Source organism: Hydractinia symbiolongicarpus, chromosome 2 (assembly GCF_029227915.1).
Source record: "Hydractinia symbiolongicarpus strain clone_291-10 chromosome 2, HSymV2.1, whole genome shotgun sequence".
NCBI lineage: Eukaryota > Metazoa > Cnidaria > Hydrozoa > Anthoathecata > Hydractiniidae > Hydractinia > Hydractinia symbiolongicarpus.
In genome coordinates, this window is record NC_079876.1 from 18,609,585 (window position 1) to 18,630,517 (window position 20,933).

The 20,933-nt window shown below is 33.7% G+C and overlaps 1 protein-coding gene across 4 annotated transcripts; it reads left to right on the top strand.

The window, feature by feature from the left end:
• The first annotated feature begins 3,318 nt into the window (after positions 1-3,318).
• On the top strand, positions 3,319-19,686 carry LOC130629846 (TNF receptor-associated factor 3-like). 4 transcript variants are annotated; one of them, XM_057443211.1, is made up of 8 exons: positions 3,320-3,592; positions 4,252-4,464; positions 7,181-7,232; positions 8,145-8,249; positions 9,064-9,228; positions 16,531-16,608; positions 16,853-16,927; positions 18,008-19,686. In XM_057443211.1, the coding sequence occupies exons 2-8, from the start codon at positions 4,307-4,309 to the stop codon at positions 19,232-19,234; spliced, it is 1,860 nt and encodes a 619-aa protein (XP_057299194.1). In that variant the 5' UTR covers positions 3,320-3,592; positions 4,252-4,306; the 3' UTR covers positions 19,235-19,686. The 4 variants fall into 4 exon arrangements, with proteins under 4 accessions (XP_057299196.1, XP_057299194.1, XP_057299197.1 ...); XM_057443213.1 differs by lacking the exon at positions 16,531-16,608 and having other exon boundaries at positions 3,319-3,592; XM_057443214.1 differs by lacking the exon at positions 4,252-4,464 and having other exon boundaries at positions 3,321-3,592; positions 18,008-19,685.
• Positions 19,687-20,933: the final 1,247 nt, after the last annotated feature.

Below are 20,933 nucleotides of genomic sequence, written 5' to 3' on the forward strand. Positions count from 1 at the left end.
CTTTCCTTTTGCTGGAGGTAGCTATGACTAGCCACAACCCAGTTGCGGCAAAGTAGCAATCACATTGGTATAAGATCACATAAGTATTGTTAGCTAGAGTAAGAAGCTGTTATAGCAAACGGAAGAAAACCTTAGAAGAATACCAATAAAAATGGTCAGCAAAATATATAGCTGAAAAACGTAAAAGAAATAATGAAACAAATACAAAGCATTTTAAAAATCCCGCAGCAAGATTAAAAAAGCTATTGCTACTTCGGCACCATTTTGACGCCCGAACAGATAAACAACAGATAAACGTGTCGCCCATTATCAAATTGTTTACTCTGTGGGGACCTGGAATGAAGCTGCACTCAGCAATTTTTAACACACAAAATACGACTATTATTATATAGTCAGGGAAACATGCATCGAAACGCTGGGTTAAGTCACAAGTAACTCTCTGCTCCGGTGTAAACGACCGGTTGAGCGCTTAGCCGTAACCTGTGCCACACATCCAGGTTGACCACTTTAGTACAGATATACAGTATGTCGTAAATCGGGTAAAACGCACACGGCATTGTAGGGTTTCAGGTGTATTATATTTTCTTAAAAAATAACTTTCACTAAACGTTAGCTGAAATAAAAACACAGTTTTCAACCTGTTGTTACCCCCTTATAGCAAAAACGGTCGGCTAACATTTTTTTATATTGCGGATTAATTTCAGGTGAAATTGCTTAGTACGGGTAAACCGTATAGGTGTAATATCCATAAAAAATTCTCTGCACTTTTGGGTTAAATAAAAATCCATTAAAGAGCATGTCATTACCTGTCATTACCTCATTATTTCATTTTGTAAAATTAGATATCTTGTTGTAAGCAAAACTGCATATGGCTACTTCCGTTTTGGGTAGCCACAACTCAACATTAAAAATAAATAATAATATAACAAACTGAATAGAAAGTTTAAAATAATATGAACAAATAAGGATGGATGTAGCTAACTAGATCTTATTTATTTAGCCTAAATCTTAAAATTGTTGTTTAGGATTTAAACATGGCTAGAAAACGTAACAATATATTTATCTTAAAACATGAAAACAAATACAGAAAACGTATATTACAAAAATAAAATGCTTTTAGAAGAATAAAGGATTTAACAGAGACCTACAAACCTAACACCAATCACGACCACGACTTGCTTCCATCTTCTTACAAAATTTCAGACTACCTTTTCTGTCCTTTGCCGGAGCGTATAAAAGGTTAAAAGTGCCGTTGTGGTAATAAGCGCGGGCAAAAATAATTTAACAATAAAAAAACGAAGGCAACAAAATTTTAAGACTTGCTGATTGGATCATTTTTTATAAATTCGCAGCTGCCCAAATTCGCTGAAAGCGGAAAAATAAAATAAAATCTCCCCCGTACGGTATAAAAAAGTCCGTATTTGCGTGCGTATGCAACACAGCTTTTTTTCGCGCACAAACAGACAGGCGGAATGTGGCTAGAATTAAAGAGATAGTCAGTGGCCCATAGATAAATCAACATGTTTGTCCATCCTTTATATGTCGCATTTCTTGTGTCCGCCACTGCGATACCCTTTTGCGCAGAGGCGGACAAAATACGGGTATTATTTTTATAGAGAGTAAATTTATCTTAGCATGAATTAATGAGGAAAATATGAGAGAAGGCAACGAAAAACGAAAAAAACACAAAGAAACAAAGAAACAAGGAAACACATACCAAGGAAACACACTAACTGACAAAAAAAATTACATATCGCAAACTAAATTCGTACATTCAAAACGTGTTCCTTGAATTTCTGTGATGTCCATAAAACACTTCTATGAATTCATATAACCTCTATGACGACATAAACTATCTATAAATAAAGTCATAGAGTTACTAGAAAAAGAAAGTATGAAAAAGTGAACATTTTTAATTCCATGAGAAACATGCATCTGTTCTAAAAATACAGGCGAGTTATTAAATAACAGTAGACGACGGCAGAGGACCCGCTCAATGACGATGGACGAGTGTAGGTTAGCCACTAAATAAAGGTGGGCGAATTAAAAAATACGCGAATATAGACACATCAAAGAAAGCACCTTTGTGGATGATTTTGGAAGAACTAGTGAACAATTTTTTTTAACCTGACATAAATTCTAGACTCACAAAAAGGGGAAAAAACATTTCAGAGTATCTTGGTCGGAACAAGAAAATTGAACAGAATAACTTTCCATCCCCAATCAAGTGATCACAACGCATTAAAACAAAACGAAACAAAAGTTTTTCTACACACATATTTCAATAAAATTAGGAAAAAAAGCCTAAAAATTATAACACAACAACAGATAAAAGCTTTGCTTTTATTGTGTGATTTGCGGTTTATTTAGTTGTGTTATCATATCATTTTGTAGATCATTTTTCCCTTAATGATTTCTGCAGTCGTAAGAACATGAATTTAACATGCACTTCAGGCTCTAAAAATTCACGTTATTTCTATAAGAATATCCTCCGTAAAAAGATAAAATGACACAAAAAGTTAAGAAGATCTTAGGAATAAGGTCATCTTAAAATTCCGCTTGCATCCTTGTGTTGTTTTATTCTTTGTGCACTCATATAAACTTGCATTCTTTCATCGATGTAAATTGTCACTTCTCATGTTTCATTTTAAGTATTTTTCTTCCCCACAAAGTTGACAGCCTGTTAGTGAAATAAGGCTAACCTTAGGGGTGATCTGTACAGCGGTTTCCCCAATTGTTTAATTTTTGATTGTGTTAAGAATATCCTTATAATATATTAGGACCACTTTTGTTCAAAAGTTAAGAATCTTCACGTTGAAACTAAAAAAACATTATTTTTTTTATATAAAAACATCGTGTATGGATATTAAGAATAGAATTCACTGGTATTTAATACTTTTAAAAAATTAACTAAAAATGTTCTATGTTTACACGTAGTTAATTTCAGCATTGGAAATATAATGCCTAGCTGTTTATTTTTCCCATTTAGAACACACGCTGTTTAAATGGTTGCTGTTAAATTAGTCCCTTTTTTATGCGTGTCACTTTATGTTTTAGAAGAAAATATCTCGTATAAAAGCATACACGTATATGATTGGAGTGATTTTTAACAGGATTTTATTTTTAGTATGCAGTGTTCATCATATTATACCTATCATTCATATCGTCTAGTAGAATACCTGGTTTCCACTAACAATATACCTCTTTTGTTTTGTAGCTGAAAAGTATCTAAACAGAACTACAAATGTTGCAAGGAGCGTGAGTGTTTAATGCAAACAATGTCCAGTTAGTTCATGAAATTTATTCTAAATATACTTTACTTGTTTATAAACACAGAGAATAATTGTCAGCCGTGTGAAAGAGTTTGTTTATATTTGGAGTAGTGTTTTAATGACCACAACTTTCTTATTTCGATAGACGAAAACGATAGTAGAGTTCTGTTGAACGGACAGCGAAAGCATTTTAGTTGCAAATTGTGGCTAACAGTGGCTAACAGTGTAATAGTTTAATAGTATCACAAAGTAGCTGCACAACATTTACATTTAGCACTTATCAAGTCATTTATTTGTTATATGAATTTTTAAGTTCCCAGGTAAGAATTTCTCAATTTCAGGGTGTTCCAGTGTTATTTTCTTGAAACCCAGTTCCTTAATAAAGGAATATGTTTGCTCGTAAATATTTTCCATACACGAAGATCTCTTAATTAAAATTCTGATACAGTGAACTTTCTTTTTCTCGAATTCACAAGGGAACAATTTTTTTTTGAGATAGAAAAAGCTCAATGTAAAGAAAGAAAATTCTGCTCGAAAGTCACGGAGAATGGAGTGCGTTTTTGACATAAGAAAAGTTTGAAACAAATGTTATTGAAGATTTATTTTATCTAAGGTTTGTTAAATTCTAAGAATGTCATCACCGAGAGAAAGAACGATGAGTTCGCAATTTAATATTATTTTTCAATTAAAAGCTTTTCTTTCTAAGAATATAAAAAAACTTGAGACAACTTAGAAATCATTGTAACTTACCAATTTAAATCTTTGCAAAGCATTGTAAAGCTAACCTTGTCAAATCTTGTCAACAAGAAATTGGAGAATATAAAAAAATGTTTGCATAACAAACAAACTCATTCTAAATGTTTAATGATCAACAAATGTTGGAAATTTCACCAGAAAATTCTAAATAATTTGATCCAGCAGGGTTGTAAAGTCAAAAGTATGTACTGTTATATTGATTTATGTCTAATGCTATTTTTAGTATAAAATGCGTTCATTCCTGCTCTGTTAGTTTAAAAAATCAAAAGAACTGAAAAATGTCTGGAGGGTTTCCTTTTGAAGTCGCTCAACAAGCGACCCGAGATTTGTATTGTCTTATTTGTCTTAATCTCATGAGAGATGCTTTGCAGCTAAAATGTGGTCATGGAATGTGCAAGACATGTTTAGAAGACCTAGAAAAGAGCAGCATCGAAAGGTATTGTAGCAGCTCTAATGTGGGCAATTATTTCTCTTCCGGGGCGGATTTAGAATTTTTTTTGCCTGGTTTAAAATAGCTTCGCAGATGCTGAATTGTTTGTCAGGGCGATCAAAAACAACTGGGAGTTTAGAGGGCGTTTTAAGCCTTCCAACAGGACCACCGGCTTTTAACGCGCTCTGATGGTCAAAATAGCTTAAAAATCAACCCCTGAACGAGGCGTTGATTAATCACTAATTTCTTACTTTTACTTCAAGTCACTTAATTTTTACTTTTTTTGTACAACTTTGAACAAGAATTACAAACATCAAATTTTCTTTGTTTTTTTATTTAAATAAGTATTATATTTACGTCTTAAATATTACATAAAATCTTGGACGGTGTTGAGTTTCTTCAGCGTCGGGTTTAGTAGATGCGTATTTGATACCGCTGTACTCAAGTCTTGACGTTGCAGTTAAAAAATGAAATCACACTACTTATTGTAACCTGGAAACGTTTGCGACAATTTCTGTACAAAATTGCGAAATTAAATATAAAAAATCGGCATTGTTTATTAAATAGTCACAGTTGATTCCGCTACTACATTTTTTTCTTGAACCAATCAGCTTGATTTCCTGAGAATTTAATTACAACAAGGATATCTTAAAATCATAACAAATTCTTTTAATGTGAGGTGAAGTAAACTTTATTTGAAAAATAAAGTCAATTTTAATTGCCTGTAGGTTTATTTTTTAAACAAAATACACTAAAAACTAAAAAGATAATAAAAACAAAGTACTTGCTTACCCTATTCGGTATGGAAGATGTAAAAAAACTCAACAAAAAATTTAAGATTGGTCCTTATTTAAAATGTTTAAATTTTTTACCGACAAAATGTAAGACATTTTGTAGAATGTAGCAACCTAAAATTACAGTAAGCTAAATTCGCCACAAACTTAACTGATTATTCCTCTTCTCGATTCCATGTATGTAACTTATTTTTTTAGTAATCGAGGCAAAATACGCATGCGCCTGATATTACTGACAAGTCAATTCTATTCGTGCGGGTTATTCGACCCGCCCACCCTCCCCTATAAATTGAGGAAGTTACTCAAAAAGTATTATTAAGACTGGCTGAGTGGCATTGGCTCGGGAAAACCAGAAGTTTCGATCCTGGAATCGGTACAAGGCGCAACTGTGTAATCTAAGCAAGGTAATAAGCCTTAAAATGCTTACACGAACTAAGAGTGATTGTGGTAATAATAAACAGATAGACGGAAAGTCAGTTAGACAATTGTTCTTGTTGAGCTTAAAGCGCTGATCAAAATAATGTATATGATCATTTGGTTTTGATGAACGGTTAATGAGATTTAAGAGTTTAGAGATTTTGCTGACGTCAGCAATGGCCCGTCGAAACCAATTCTTTTTTTAAATTTGTATACCCGTTGCCTTCATCGTATAGGTCTTTGAACACTGATCAAGAAATTGTATAACATGAGTTACTTTTGACAAACGGTTGCAAAAATATTGGGGTTTAAAGGGTTTTTTAGTGACGTCATCAACCCTTTTATTCCGAAACGGATTTGGGGACCCATGTTTAGGAAAATTACCCAAACTGGTCATAGGTGATCCATACGCACGCAGTGAAAAATCATTGACATTACAACCTCGTTTCCAAGTTAATTGGCCTCAGAGTTGACGTTGGGCCGTAAAGTCAGAAAATTTAACATATTAGACATGCATATTTCGGCAACATCAAAGAAAAATGAGCACATCACCTTTGCGTGTTACAGACAGACACATTGAGTATATTAGGAATACAGGAGTATAGGGATATAGGAGTATATTAGGTGTATTAGGAATTGTAAATACGTACGAATACCGAAAATAACTCCACACAATACCTCATTAAAGTTTATTTCTCAAATAGCGTCCTTAGTTATAAACAGATTACGTAGACAATAAGGCTCTTATGTTCGGTTGACTGAATGAAAAAAGTGAATAAGAAAGTAATGTTTGTTTATATTCCTTTCATTGTCTCTCATTTCACTATTAGCTTTACCAACAGCTAGCTAAATACACTTTGGAATTTCCAACAAGAATGTCCAACGTACAATGTAAAAATACGATATAAAAATGTTGCAAAATAATGTACAATCATGTTTAAAAGTTTGCTACAAGGATTCACAACCTTAACTAAGATTACCCTACTCCTTCATAAAGGCAACAAAAGTCGCTTTGTTTTGAAGTGTACGTAAATCTCACCTGCATGTTAGTCCTGGATTGTTCTGCCGCAAAGTTTGCATTTTACACCAGTTGCCTACACCAGAGAAATTATTGCCGAGTCAGATAGGAAGCTTACACCGGCAGAACTGGTGTAAATAATGAAGCTGTCACCGACACCAAACATCAAACATTTTGCAGGACGAAAACGCGGCGATTTGATTTTTTTGACGGAAATCGAGCCCGAACCTGGAGTCTAAAAACAAGTTATATATCCCGAGGGCTTGCGAACAGGTGTTATCCTGCTGTGTTCAGACTTCAGCAAAATCAAAAACCAAGACTCACAGAGATACACTTTACCTTTTTGGAGAAAAATTTTGATTGGTGATTTACACCACTACACCATAGCTGAATCAAAGAATTTCTTGAGAAGAAACTAGTTACTTTTGAAATTGAAAGTTCTGCTTCGTTTAAAATAAGGCTGTAACATCATTTTTTATTATGTTCTATTTAGGAAATTTGGTTTCGTGTGTCCAACTTGTCGACAAGAAATAGACAAAAGCACTGTAAGTTAGATTTATAACCAGTAGCATTCCATTCGCCATTTTGCGAGTTCCCATAACTCCTATAAGTATCAGCAGTCTCTTTAAAAATGCCCGTCTGCCTGTCGCTGCGCAACATGGCGTCGCAAGTAGCGAGACCCACGGAAAACCAGCCAATGCAGCTTTATTTCGGATCCCGCCAGACCTCGTTTTTTTACTGGCCGTGCTTTGACCGCTTACGCGTAATAGACTAATCACGGGGACGGATTTTCACTAATGACCAATCCAAGTGCTTCGCGGTCTCAATATGAGGAAGCATGCTACACTTGCAAAGGCCATTTTGGTTTGGAAGTGGTGGTGTGAAGTTTTTAGGTCTCTTTTCAGTCCTTTTTCCTTCTGACTACTTTTTATCCTATCCTATCCTAACATTATTTAGTTTCTGTGTGTTTTCACATGTTAATGTCACGTTTTCTAGCTATGCATAGATCTTCAACAAACAAATGTTAAGTTTTTGCCTAGCTACGAAACTTAGATTTTGAGGCAGCTGGCTATAGCTATATTTATTTTTTATTCCTATTCTTTTTAAAGTTCTTATTCAGTTTGGTATATTGTTATTTATTTTTATGTTGTAGTTGGGCCTGCCTAGCTAGCTCCTTTTAGCTACCTCTGGCTACCTCTGGCTATAAATGAAAGTAGCCAAACGCAGTTTTATTACTGTTTTAATAATTTAATCTGCAAAAAAAAATTGCTGAGTAATTTTTTAACCTGAACCGGGTTAACCGGCGTTCAACTACAGTGGCTTAACCTGACGTTTCGTCATCCGGCTAGTTCTGAATATTATTCAATCGAAATATGTCTGAAAGTTGAAGAAGTAAGAACAGTCCTTTCTGTTCTAGTCAGACAACAATTACATTTAATGGTTCTATATATTCTTAGGTAACTCCAGCTGCGATGATAAATAGAATCATTTTATCATTGAAAGTTAAATGTGAACACTCGGACAAAGGATGTGAATGGATTGGTGAGCTAAGTAACACGGAGGTATTTTCTGTTTAGGTTTTAGTGGCATTGCTTTTGGTTCCAATACTTAGAAATTGCAGAATCAAGTATCTGTAATTTTCACATTTATGAAATCAATTTATTATGAATGAAGTTAATATTTTTCGCTGTATTTGAATTTATCCAGTATATACTATTTCAGCAGCGGTGTTTTTTTGTTCAAAAAAAACTTGTTAATTTTCGACTTTTTATGGTATGCCTCGGCTGCAAGAAGAGGTCAAGGCGTATGATACAATTAAACACACTGTTGTGGCACTTTAATTACTTGCAGTATGATTTTGAAACTTACATTATAAACTTTTTGACGGAGATTTGGAATATTATAACATTCTCTGCAACAACGTTTTCAGTGTATTAATTTGCAGGTGTGTTAAGTCTAATGACACGAGGATCATTACTTTAGAGGACTGTTCTTTACACTCTCATGGGTAATAGGGATGTCTCTAGTTTACATTAGGAAGTTCTAGAATTGTACCAGTTTCATATTTACGCTGTAAATAGTAGTTTAAGTCCATTGCCCCTAAAAAATAATGTCTTAAAGACCTAGTATAATCATCAAATTTCGTTTTTTATGGAAACGGGTCATTGAAGCAATTAAGGAAGTGATGTAACTATGTTTTACAAATCATAAAGTTATATATCTATTTTAATGCAATTATAAAAATAAGTATTTTGATGAAGAAGGACAACAATCTTATCGGATCAAAAATAATAAACATCTTTGTCAGCTATGCAAAAATACCCTATTTACTTTATATTATAGAAAAATAATGTCCTATGTATCTCACAATTTTAGATTCATTTACAAAAACAATGCGCATTTCAACTTATATGTTGTACTTTTGAACTTTGTGATAAAATGATAGAACGGCACGAGCTGTCAAACCACGAAGAGAAGTGTCCTTACAAGCCAGAAACATGTCAGTTTTGTCAATTGGTTGTCTTACGTTTAGTAATAGAGGTATGTAGTACGTAGTTTACGTATCTAATAATATGGTACGACGTCAATACTATAATGGTCTTAAAAAACCCTGCCTATAACAGCCAAAAACTTCAGCTGAGCGATAAAATAAAGGACGCAATCTTTGTAAAAAATGTAAATAAAACATAAAAAAGGATAAGATTTTCTGTAAGCAAAATACCGACTGATGATTCTAGCGCTTCCCTTTTTTTAAATAGCGAAGACGATACACGCACATGCCCTGACCATAGACCTATTTAACCAATCAAACCATATATTCGTATATTTTCACTTGAAAGTCACTAGCCCGTGAAAAACGTCTCAGTGCCCGTAGTACATATTTCCTGCATTGCTACATCTTGCATACTTGCCCGCCTGTTAAGATGAAGTAATAAAATTTATTTGGACTCATGATATAACTTAAATCATAGTTGTGATTATAATGAAGTTCTTGATTATAAAACACACGTTTTTTAATATGAATCACGTTCAGACAGCTGGAATACAAGGAGACTTTACAAGTACATTGAAGTCAAAATAGTAATATATTATCGTCAGTGAGTTGTTTTGAGCAGATACCGTAACATTTTTTCTTGAATGCTATCTCTCTTTAGTATATATTTCAGTTTTTTCGAAACTATATCTCAGGGAAAACTTAGCAAGGAAAAATATTTCGTGGGGGAAAATCTTTGCGAGATTTCCCAGACGAATGTTTTTCCTGAAAGCGTGTAGTAACTTTTCTTCTGTTCGACATAATAATCTTCTTCAAGTGAAAAGTTTCTTAAAAAGGACTACAAGATGGGATGTGGACTTTTGGCTTTCATGATTTACACGAAAGTTAAACTAATAAGAAGGGGAAAGTTTAGGAGCAGTTATGTCAAAAACATCATCTTAAAGAAACTGAAATAACATAATGAAGGTCCCTACAAATATATTATTTTATAAATTATCCCTTATAAGCACCTACTTTAAGCCGTCTGATAAAAGAAACTTCGCACTACAACCTTGCATAGAAATATTGAGACAAAACATGGCTAATAGCCTTAAACAGTTAATGATAAGCAGCTGGCAGGCTGCAAAGATCCTACTTTAGCACACACGTAGCTCAGGCAAACAGCTTTTAAATTTCTTTAGTCGAATTCAATAGCATGTCGGCGTAACGAAAAAATCCACGTTGGGGTCTAGCATTCGTATCGCATGGTTATGCTGACGTTAGCAACAATTAGCTAACTTCCCAGAGTTTAAATTTCACTAAATTAATCTAAAGTTCACTCTAGGCATTGACAAAAGGTAAAATTTGAAATTCGGTACACTGATAAATTTAGAACAACGAAAAATAAATAAATATTAGGAACGAAAAATATTAATTATTATCAAGAACTAAAAATATTAATTATTATCAATAACGGAAAATAAATACTAGGACCGAAAAATATTCAAATTGTATTACAGCTATGGTCGTGTGTGGACAAACACTAAGTCAGAGAACCTAAATTCGCACAAGCAAATTTCAATTACAAAGCCAACACTCTGAAGATTTGAGGAAGGACGTTTTTGGGTGACAGTTTTTAGAATTTTATTTCGGGAACTTATAATATACATATACAAGTAAAAATACTAAACAAATAAGTAAAACAGTTACTACAATCTTAAAAATATGCTACATAAATATTTTTTTTCTTTTTCCTGTGAATTTTTTTGAAAAGCAGCATAGAGGACTTTCCCCACTAATAAAAATCTAGGGTAGTTCTTAAGATATCAAATTTCAAAAACTTGCACATAGGAAATTGACGTGTTTTTCACAGGTGTAAATATTTTTTTATAATATATTAAAGATAAAAATAGGACTATGCAACGTTTTTGTATACATTAATTCAAGAATAATTTCAGAGTAAAACTTTTCAAGCAGGTTTTTGTGTGGTATGTATATAAAATATACAAGTAGGATGTCATACTCATTGCTTTTTTGCTGAGACGTTGAAAGACAGAGATCGATAGAATGTTTACACGAGCACCAGTGTCTATTTTATACGTAACCATTGTATCATTGGTTGAGAGATCGATTAGCCAGTCTGCATGGTCTGATGCAGTTGGATCGGATAGTTTGTTGATGTCCTTCGCTTTCGGAGATTTGTTCAAGTTCGATTGATCTCAGAAAGAATTCATTGTCTGAACTGTCTGAGTCTGAATTAGATTGATGTTCAACTGAGCCAACTGGTTTTGATGGAAGTTGTGAGTATCTCTTTGGTTTGTTATTACGTTGAGATAAGTTTTGATTAGATTTTCGACATTATTTAGAAAAGTGTCCTTTACTTTAACAGGTATTGCATACTTTGCCGTATTCTGGGCATGAACTACGAGGATGACTTCCAGCACAGAATTTGCATTTCATGATTTCTTGCTTTTTTGATAATGGAGCATCTGATTGATATCAGATTTAGCAGTTGATGACGATGGAGTTGAGTTAGGGTTGTTGTGAGAATAGACTTAGTTTGCAACTTTGATACCTCATTAGCTCTGCAGTTGGATAGTACTTTTTCGAATGTGATGTCGTTTTCGCAGAGTAGGCGTTCTTTAAATTTTTGTATCTTAAATCGATAATGATCATGTTTTGATGCGAGAATCCCGGAGTTGATTGAGTTTACACAGTCTTCGCTCAATTTACATAATCTAGTGTAGTATTCATCAAATTTCTCAAAGTCTTCCTGCCGAACAGTGAAGAATGTAGATCTCATAAAAGTAATTTTTTTCTCGGTTTGAAGTGATCATCATATTTCTGGAGAATAATGTTCAATTTCATTTCATCTCCTTCGTGGAATTCAAAGGTATCGTAAATTTTTTTGCATTGCTTACCTATGCAGTGAAGAAGGATTGATGATTTCACAATATCCGGCTTATCAGCAGATTCGGTGGCTTGGAGGAAGATATGAAATGCCTGCTTCCATGATTTCCAGAGTTCGGCAGATTTTTTGAATGTCCAAGTTTAGTGCCTTTGAAGCCTTGAGACAATTCATTATCATTAAAATACAAATGTATGTGCAGATATGAGTGGATGTAAAGAGAGTGAAAAAGTAAAGCTTTTCAGCTTAAGTCAGCCATCTTTGATAAAAATAACAAGAGTAAAAACTATGTACAGGTCTAATCGATATATAGGGTTATTTACAAGGCATGTATACCTTACTTCATATCGGACTCGAGAAGGAATTACCGACGTCTCTTAAACCAGTTTCCAAAGTATTAAAAGGCGCATTTCTATAATCTCCACCCAAAGTGATTGTATCTGCGTGTATTTTCTTATAAAAAAAGTCAAACACAGCAGAAATTAAATTAAATTAAATTCGATATTCCCGATGAAACCTTTTGAGGAATCATATGAGCACACTACACAACAATCATTGAACGCACAACAATCATTGAACGCAATAATGACTCCTTTCAAGGAGTCAAGCAAAGAATTAAACCCTAAAGGAGTCAAATGAGCACCTCAAAGGGGAGTCATTGCGTCTTGACTCCTTCTTTTTTTCTTTTTTTTTTTGGATTATTTTTTTTTTTGAATTATTTCTTTAATAACTATTTTCAATTTTACAACAATAACTAGAATATTATTTGATTACGAGGGACTAATTTACTACATAACACAACATATTCCTAGCTAACGATTTAACAGTTCAACTTTGAAATTTCAAGATCAACCACAATATCATCTCCTACATCGAACTTTTTATATAAACTTCTCGAACCTCTTAAACATATTAAACCAGATCTCAACAGAGCAAAACAAAGTTTTGTGCGTATATGTGTGACTACAGTTGAAATGGGTATGTTCTTCTTATCCGCTATCATTTCCGAAAGCCGACTGTAAAAAGTGATGCATTCGCGACCCATGTTTCCGTGAATTGAAAATATAAGCGGCGTGAAACTGCCATTATCAACACTCAAAATTCTACGATTGTAATTTCTTTTCTTCTCGTTCCCGTTTGAAATGAAAGATTGCTGTAAAGTTTGGTTGTTGTACCTCGAGGCAGTGGGGTCAAAAACCCTTACGTCAAAAAATGCCTGTTGGCCGTTTATCCAAAAATCACGAGCACGAATGTCCGATCTGCAATCAGTACCGGTTTTTACACTCTTTAAATCGAAACGTTCTCCAGTCAGCAGTAGCAGATTCGGTTCTAACTGTACGTCATGACAAACATCCTTGAGTAACTTTGATGTGAGGTCACGAATGTCGTTGTGACGTCTCGTAACAAAGCCACCCATCGAGCTCCACAAACGCAACTGCTGGGTAAGTTGGGAATGCTCCAATTGTAGCGTAGACGCATAGCATCCCAAAACTCTTGCTTGTTGAGATAAAAACCTTGCTTAGTTATTGGCAATACATTGAGCCAATTGGAGACTCCTTTTTTGTTGGTTGATGTCGTTTACCTTAACTTGCTTCACCGTCATGTTATTTCTGCATAGGGCATTCTCTTTCTGGATATCCAATTTTAAAGTTCTAACTTGTGCTTTAGCTGTTTTTGTTTTTCCAACATCGTAGATACCGTCAATGTCTTGCGTTTTGATAGAGTCGACAAGACATTTTGTGATCATTCTCGAATTATTAAATTGTACTTCTGCGTCGTCAGGAAAAATAGTGAGATTCAATCCTCCAAGTCGTGTGGGAAGTGATAGCAAAAGCCTTTCGTTTTCGGAGCATAGATGACCATCAGTTATCGCAGGTATGAATTCGTTTCTGACGACTGTCTCTATCGATTGAAGTAATTTTTTTATGTCAGGAACGGTCCGGAGAAGAAATGTCAAATTAGCTTTAAAACCGGTTACAAACGCACAATAAGATGATTGAGGTTCTAGTTCAGCAATCTTTGATAGAAGTTTTAGCTGTTCAACTAAACTTGCAACTTTGTTATTAACATATTCAATCTTGTAAGACCGACTACCAATGACTGCACCAAGATGACGTTGACCAGTCGATGTTACCAAAATATTTGAATCTGCAAAGATTTGCTCAGCACTAAGTAGATACTCTTGTTTCACAATTAGATGGGATTTAGTCGCTTTCGGGAAGTAGCCGTATTTCGGACCGATGTCAACGATTTTCGACCAAAATTCTTTAATTTCGTAAAGTTTTCCAGCAACAGTAAAATCATCAGCGTATGCAACCTCTTTAAGGGTGTGGTCATTCGAACGTGTATTGTTGAAAAGTGCTTTCAACAATGGTATGATTCCAATAGCATACGAAGCATCGACGTCGGATCGCCCTGTGTGGTGCCTTCCCTCGAAAGAATCTCCTTTCCGCCTATCACGAACAAACGTGCAGGTACAGCATAACAGTTGTTAATGAAGGTAGCAATCATTGGGCATAACTTGGAAGTGTTATGCAGCATTACCCTAATTGAGGTAAAGGCATTCTCAGCATCGATTAGAAGAACAGCCTCAGTGTCATCGTTGTCGAAAATGTCATGCATCGCATGGACGCCTGTTTCAACACCAGCATTTTGACCAGCACAAACTTGTAACGAACCTGCTGCTTTAATTACGTCATTTTTAGATATGTTTATCACAATCTTCCCAACTATTCTACGAAGCACCTCACCAACACGAATTGGTCGTAAACCAGGATTTTTGTTAACGGTATTAAACGGCAAGCAACAAAAGCTTCAAGCGGAGATCTATCAGATTCTGGAATAGATTCAATACACAGCTTCTTCGTTAACTCGGCTATGGCTTTACGTAGATCAGTATTGGTTGTACAAAATGTGGACGAGCAAAGTATACGTCTCCATCCGTCAGCATCCAAACCTGACGGACCAGAACCACCTTTGGTATACGTGGCAGCTTTCAATACCATGTCTTCATCAATGATATCAAAAACAATATCATGGATTCGCCGTGACGGTTGATCTATTAACGTATCTTCGCTAAGATTCCCCTGATCTGGATTTTTTTGTTCCAATAATAATAATAATGTCTTGTCGTTAAATGGAAGGATAACTTGCGTCATGTTGTCAGTTAATAATCGCAAAGCACAGTTGATATTTCCCTTCTGCATGAACAATCGAAACTTTTTCGAAATAGATGAAATCCCATTCTCCCATAGTGTCAAGCGCCGTTCTAAAGCTTTTGTATGGTCTTTTGATTTCGACTTCTTGCTGGGTTTTTGTAACAACAGTGAAGGCATTACATGAAGTGCTTTTAACGAAATAGGTTTCATCGGCGAATCGTCGATCCAAAGATTTATAAGACGTGTCATTTCTCGAATAAACAATTTTCCAGCCGCACCAGAAGGTAGTAAAAACAAATTTTTTTTCCAATAAACTATTCTTTCATATGTATAGTCTAAATCATGCGTAAATTTTGATCCTGGAATGCTCTTCCAATATAAATTTTTATTTACTACAGTTGTTGGAATAATTCGTTCGGCAGCTGGTTGGCTTGAAGAGTTTGTAATTGTCGCTTCATTTGTTTTTCGTAAACATGTTCTAAGATGAATATTCAAACCTTTATATGTGGTAAAAGTTCTCGAATTACAGGAGTTGCATCTGAATGATGTAGAAGATGTCGCCAATTGAATTGGTTGCGCGGAACTGCCATTTGAGTTTGAATTTCGTTTCGATTCGTTATTCACTAGCGTTCGATTTAAAGTGACCATAACAAGTACCAGTAATTTCGCGGCAAAGTTAATCTGCTTAATACGTTTAGTCACGAACAAAAACATCACATTTACTGCTTTGTTTCAGATTTCCAATTAACCGTTAGCGGAAAAACGTCCACCATGTTCGAAGTCATTGCATTGGTCCTTCAATCTCTTCAATTCTTGACTCCTTCTTGCGTCTCAATTTCACTACTTTTTGACTCCCTAGGGAGTCTTTGTGAAATGATTGCATTTAAGGTTTCATTTGACTCTTCTAAATTTATCAGTGTAGCTAGTAAAACATTTTGCAGACAGTATTTATTTTACTGAAAAGAAGAAAAAAATTAAAAATAATGAATCTAATGTTTCTATAAAACAGCACTAAAAAAGTAGGAAATTCGTCGCGAAATCTATCTATTTGTAAATAGAATGTCTGTAGTTGCATAGTGTATATTCCTTGTACCTCGAACCTCTGAATGGTCTGCTTATAACACACCTTATTGTTTACATTGTAAAATGTTGAAGATCAATGAGATCAATGACGGAAATCTTACTTTAGTCATTTCTTAGCCCGTAATAAAGAGCTTGTTTACAGCTCTCAGACTTTCCTGCTCTTGCAACTTCCTAAAGGAATTCCTTGTTTTAAATGGCAAATGATTTTATATCTTCATTAGGATCATTATCATACCTGCGGAAAGTTTCCAGTAAAATGTCCAAATAACTGCTCAGATGTAATGATGAAAAGAGAGGCGGTAAAGTTTTTTTTTACAGTTGTTAGAGCAACAATAATTAGCACAGATGTAAACACAGGTTGATAAGCCTCAAAAATAATTCAAGCATTTTTTTAAAAAAAAACTATAGAAACGCAAGTAACGTGGGTGCAAATTATTCACACTCTGCATTCACATTAAATATTTTAAATTATTTTGTATAATTGGAGTATTGTATTTTCAACTATTACCTTTGTACAAGTACAAATTGTTATTGTATGTATAGGTGGAACATCATCGAGGACTTTGTCAGGAAGAAATTGTATCATGCGAATATTTCGCCTTTGGTTGCAGTTATTCGGTATGGGAAACATTACTCTTTTAATATGTGATCTTGTCATTTAATTCACGATGAATATCTAAAGTTATCATTTTTCTTGTTTTCCTTTTTGCCCGTTGTAAAAACTTGTTTTGTACTATTTTAAAATTCGAATTAAACTCCTACAGTGTGGTATACATATAACCTTGCTTATCTAAAGTTATGAAAAGTCATAGTTGGATTCTCAGTGGGGATGAGCACATGCACAATAATGGATCTGTAATAAGTTCACGTAAACAAGGACAAAAATTAAACTGTAAATATTTATGCTCAAATGCTAGTTTTGTAAAAATAACCCATTCACGTCCTGTAAATGCAAATCCGACTTGTTTGGGTTTTACTCAGTAATCGAAGGAAATGGGTTTTCGGACATTTTTTTTGCATTTTTCATGCGAACTATGTAAAAACCGAAAAATGTGTTAACTATTTTTTGTTTAACTATAAAAAACTTCAAACAGAATGTTAAAATTCGCTCTAGAATAAAATAATTAAATTTTAAGCAGATAGTGATATTTGTTTGTCAAATTTCCGTTTTTTTTATATCATCGAAAAGCTCATAGAATATTATGTTTTTTTAAATATAAATTTTTGACAGGAGAAAGCTAACAAAAGGGAAAATATAAACATTTAACTAAAACCCAGTCATGTTTTAAACGGTGTCTGTTTGTTTTACTTAAAAATGTATTGTCAAGATCACAGTGTAAAGTTAAAAAAAGTACAATAAGAAAGAACACAGAACACCTTTTCGACATAAATTTGGAACTACACCTTGAAAGGCAGGACAGCGTTTTATTACTCAAGTGGAGTAAATCTAAATAATATGATTTTTTATGCCAAAAGCTGTAACTACTTGTAGCTTTTAGGCTCAAAGGTGGGAACTCCAAAAAGGGGTTCCATAATTCTCTTCGCAGTATATTATTTTTTAATAACAATAACTATTCGACAAGCATCTGGCTTTCAAAAAGTATATACTTTATATACTTTTATATCGCAGTTTAGAGATTACAGACAGTATTCTCAACACCGGTAATATGTGTTTCATGTATCCTTAAATATCTTTAGTGCTCCAGAAAATGTTTATCAAAACATTATGATGATTCTTTGCGCCAGCATTTGTCATTAACTATGCACAAAATTGCTTCAATGGAAGAAAAAAAGTTAGAATATATGGACATTATGAAAAAAGTCGAAGGTATGCAAGTGGCGAAAAGAGAATTTGAGAGTATGCAAGGAATGAAAGACAAATTTGAAGCTATGAAAATGGAGTTAAAATCTATGCAAGCAATGAGATATGAAGTCGAAGCTATGAAAAGGGAATTCGAGGCCATGAAGGTAATGAGATATGAATTCGAAGGTATGAAAAGGGAATTCGAAGTTATGCGAGTAATGAGAGATGAACTCAAAGCTATGAAAAGAGAGGTCAAATCTATGCAATTATTAAAAAATGAATTCCAAACTATGAAAACAGAATTCGAAACCGTACAAGTCATGAAAGACGAATTTCAAGATGTGCAGACAATAAAAGAGGAGTTTGAGAGTGTGAAAAAAATGACGAAAAAATTTAAAGATTTGCAAGCTGAAGAAACAAATTGGTGCTTAAACAAACTTCTCCTGATGATAAAGGGTATATTAGCAGATAAGAAACGCGGACTTGCGCCATTTTACAAGTCTTCTTTGAAAAGATTTGATTTAACCTTCGGTCTTTTCTTTGATAAACTATATAATTTGAAGTCAATGTTAGAAGAATTAGATACTGGTTGTCTTTTAGAAAAATGCTTGTCAGAAGGCATGTTGCAGATGAAAAAAGATATTTTCATCTCTGATAGTCAAAGCGAATATTTGAAGGCTGAAGTCAGAAAGGAATTCGGAAAGTTAGTTACACTTGAAAAAGAGAAATATTTTAAATCTGTTTTGACTAAAGAAAAAAGATTCGAGGGCTTACTAAACGTGATGTTCGAAAACGAACGATATATTAGTCGAGGAGATTTTTTCTACAAAATAAAACGTAATGTTACAAAATCTATAAATGACGACATTTTTTCCTGTTCCATTAAAACTCAAGACATTTCATTGGAGGTAAAGTTACAACGACGTGAAGAAGAATTTGTAGAATGCATTTTTTATAACAAAGAACTTAAGGAGCATCACATTGAACTTAAACGTTCGTCATATCTACCTTTCTATACAGATGGAGATTGCATTATATATCGATATAAGGAAGACCTTAAAAATTTGTGTGATTTTATTGTTAATAATAAAATGCTACTTAGATTGTCATTTCCACATTAGTAACACGATGATACTATCACGGGATAACTACTAGTCTATTATATTATTACAGTAATCAAATGTGTCTGTGATAAGAAAATGCGATTTTATGGTTTACAATTTCTTACAACAGCATTTCTGTATTTTATAGCACTTTTGTTTACATTTTTAATTTGCTAAAACATATCATGTGATAAAAATGAAGTGATTTCATCAGCAAATAGTTTTATTGCACGACTATTTGAATTTACACAATTGTAACTCTATTTGGGGCGGAGGGACACACCATTCACTCCAATATTTTTGAAGTTACTTCTGAAACATACTGTTTTATAGGCTGATGGTGAAATTAGGTTATTTTTAGTTAACATTTTTATTTAGCATAGCCTTTAAATATTCTTATCAAAAGTTAATGGTAAATTGAAGTAATGTTTCCTTCTATCAAGTAATTTTACACGTCTAAAACGTTTCCGACGTTTTTTTATTCCAAAGTTTATTCTCCACTGTTGAGTTTTTTTCTGATTGGAAAATTTGAGATGATGTCTCGTGAACTAAATAACGTCAACAAATTTGTTTATTTAAATTTTTCTCCAATGTGTTAAAAACCTTTCTGCCAAATTTTGTGGCAATAGGATGTGTCCTTTGTCACTTTTAAATGGGGAATTTTTTTAGCTACTCCCTAAAATATCCCGGACTGATAGGGGTAAAATCGCATAGAATGTTTTTGATTTGTGATAAACTGGTTTAAAGTTGACGTAATTGTTAATTTCGTTTATAATTTTCCATTTGCAGTGTATTTATGGATACTTAATGAAATATAAAGGTTTTTTAGTAATTTTTTTTACGGATTATACCAACTAGTCAATTATTTTAATGTTTCAGTTCCGTGTATCTGTAACAGGCAAAGTGGACGTGTCCGTTTATTGAGCCGAATACTACTTCTTTCTTAAATATTATAGCAATTCACACAAACGTTCTTGCAGTGTCTTTACGCAAGCCTTGTAATAATATCTGAAACGAAAAGTTTTTAACCTGTCTTGTCTTGTAGCTTGTAGAAATACTTGTAGTATATTTCTCATTTTAAAGTTTATTTTTTTTAACAGCAATAAATTGTGTATATTACTTGTAATTGTATCCACGAGTAGCAATAGCGCTTTCACGTTCTTTTCATGTCATCTTTTTCCTAAAATTCTTGTGTATGGGTTACATCTAATGCAGTAAGATTTTCTAATGTAAGAAGAATATTTTCAAGTTAGCAATTTGAAAGTAAGCTGAGAAATTTTTTCTGACTGTGATCCAAGTGACGTTATAGCGCATGCATATGATATGTTTTGAAATTAGCAAATTTGTTAGTTTCCATGCTGCAACACCAATTGATCGTAAGCTTATCCTTACTTCTTTTTTTGCCAAGTGGCGTTAAATGGAAGGGTGGCAGTTGTGGTCACTTTACCACCCTGAAGGCATAGGCTAAAATTTTTGACTTTTATATTCTCAGTCACAAGGACATGCAGTTTTGTTCCTGTTAATAAAATAAGAATGGTATTGTTGGTGGTACAGTGGAATCTTTCTAAAGCAGACACAATTGGTGCAAAAAAAATACCCAACTTATAGAGGTGTCCGATTTATAGATATTGTATCCAAAAATCACTTTCGAAAACATAACTTTTTTTGTATATATACGTTTTTTCTTTGTTCTATTCCTTTCAAATCAAGGAAATGA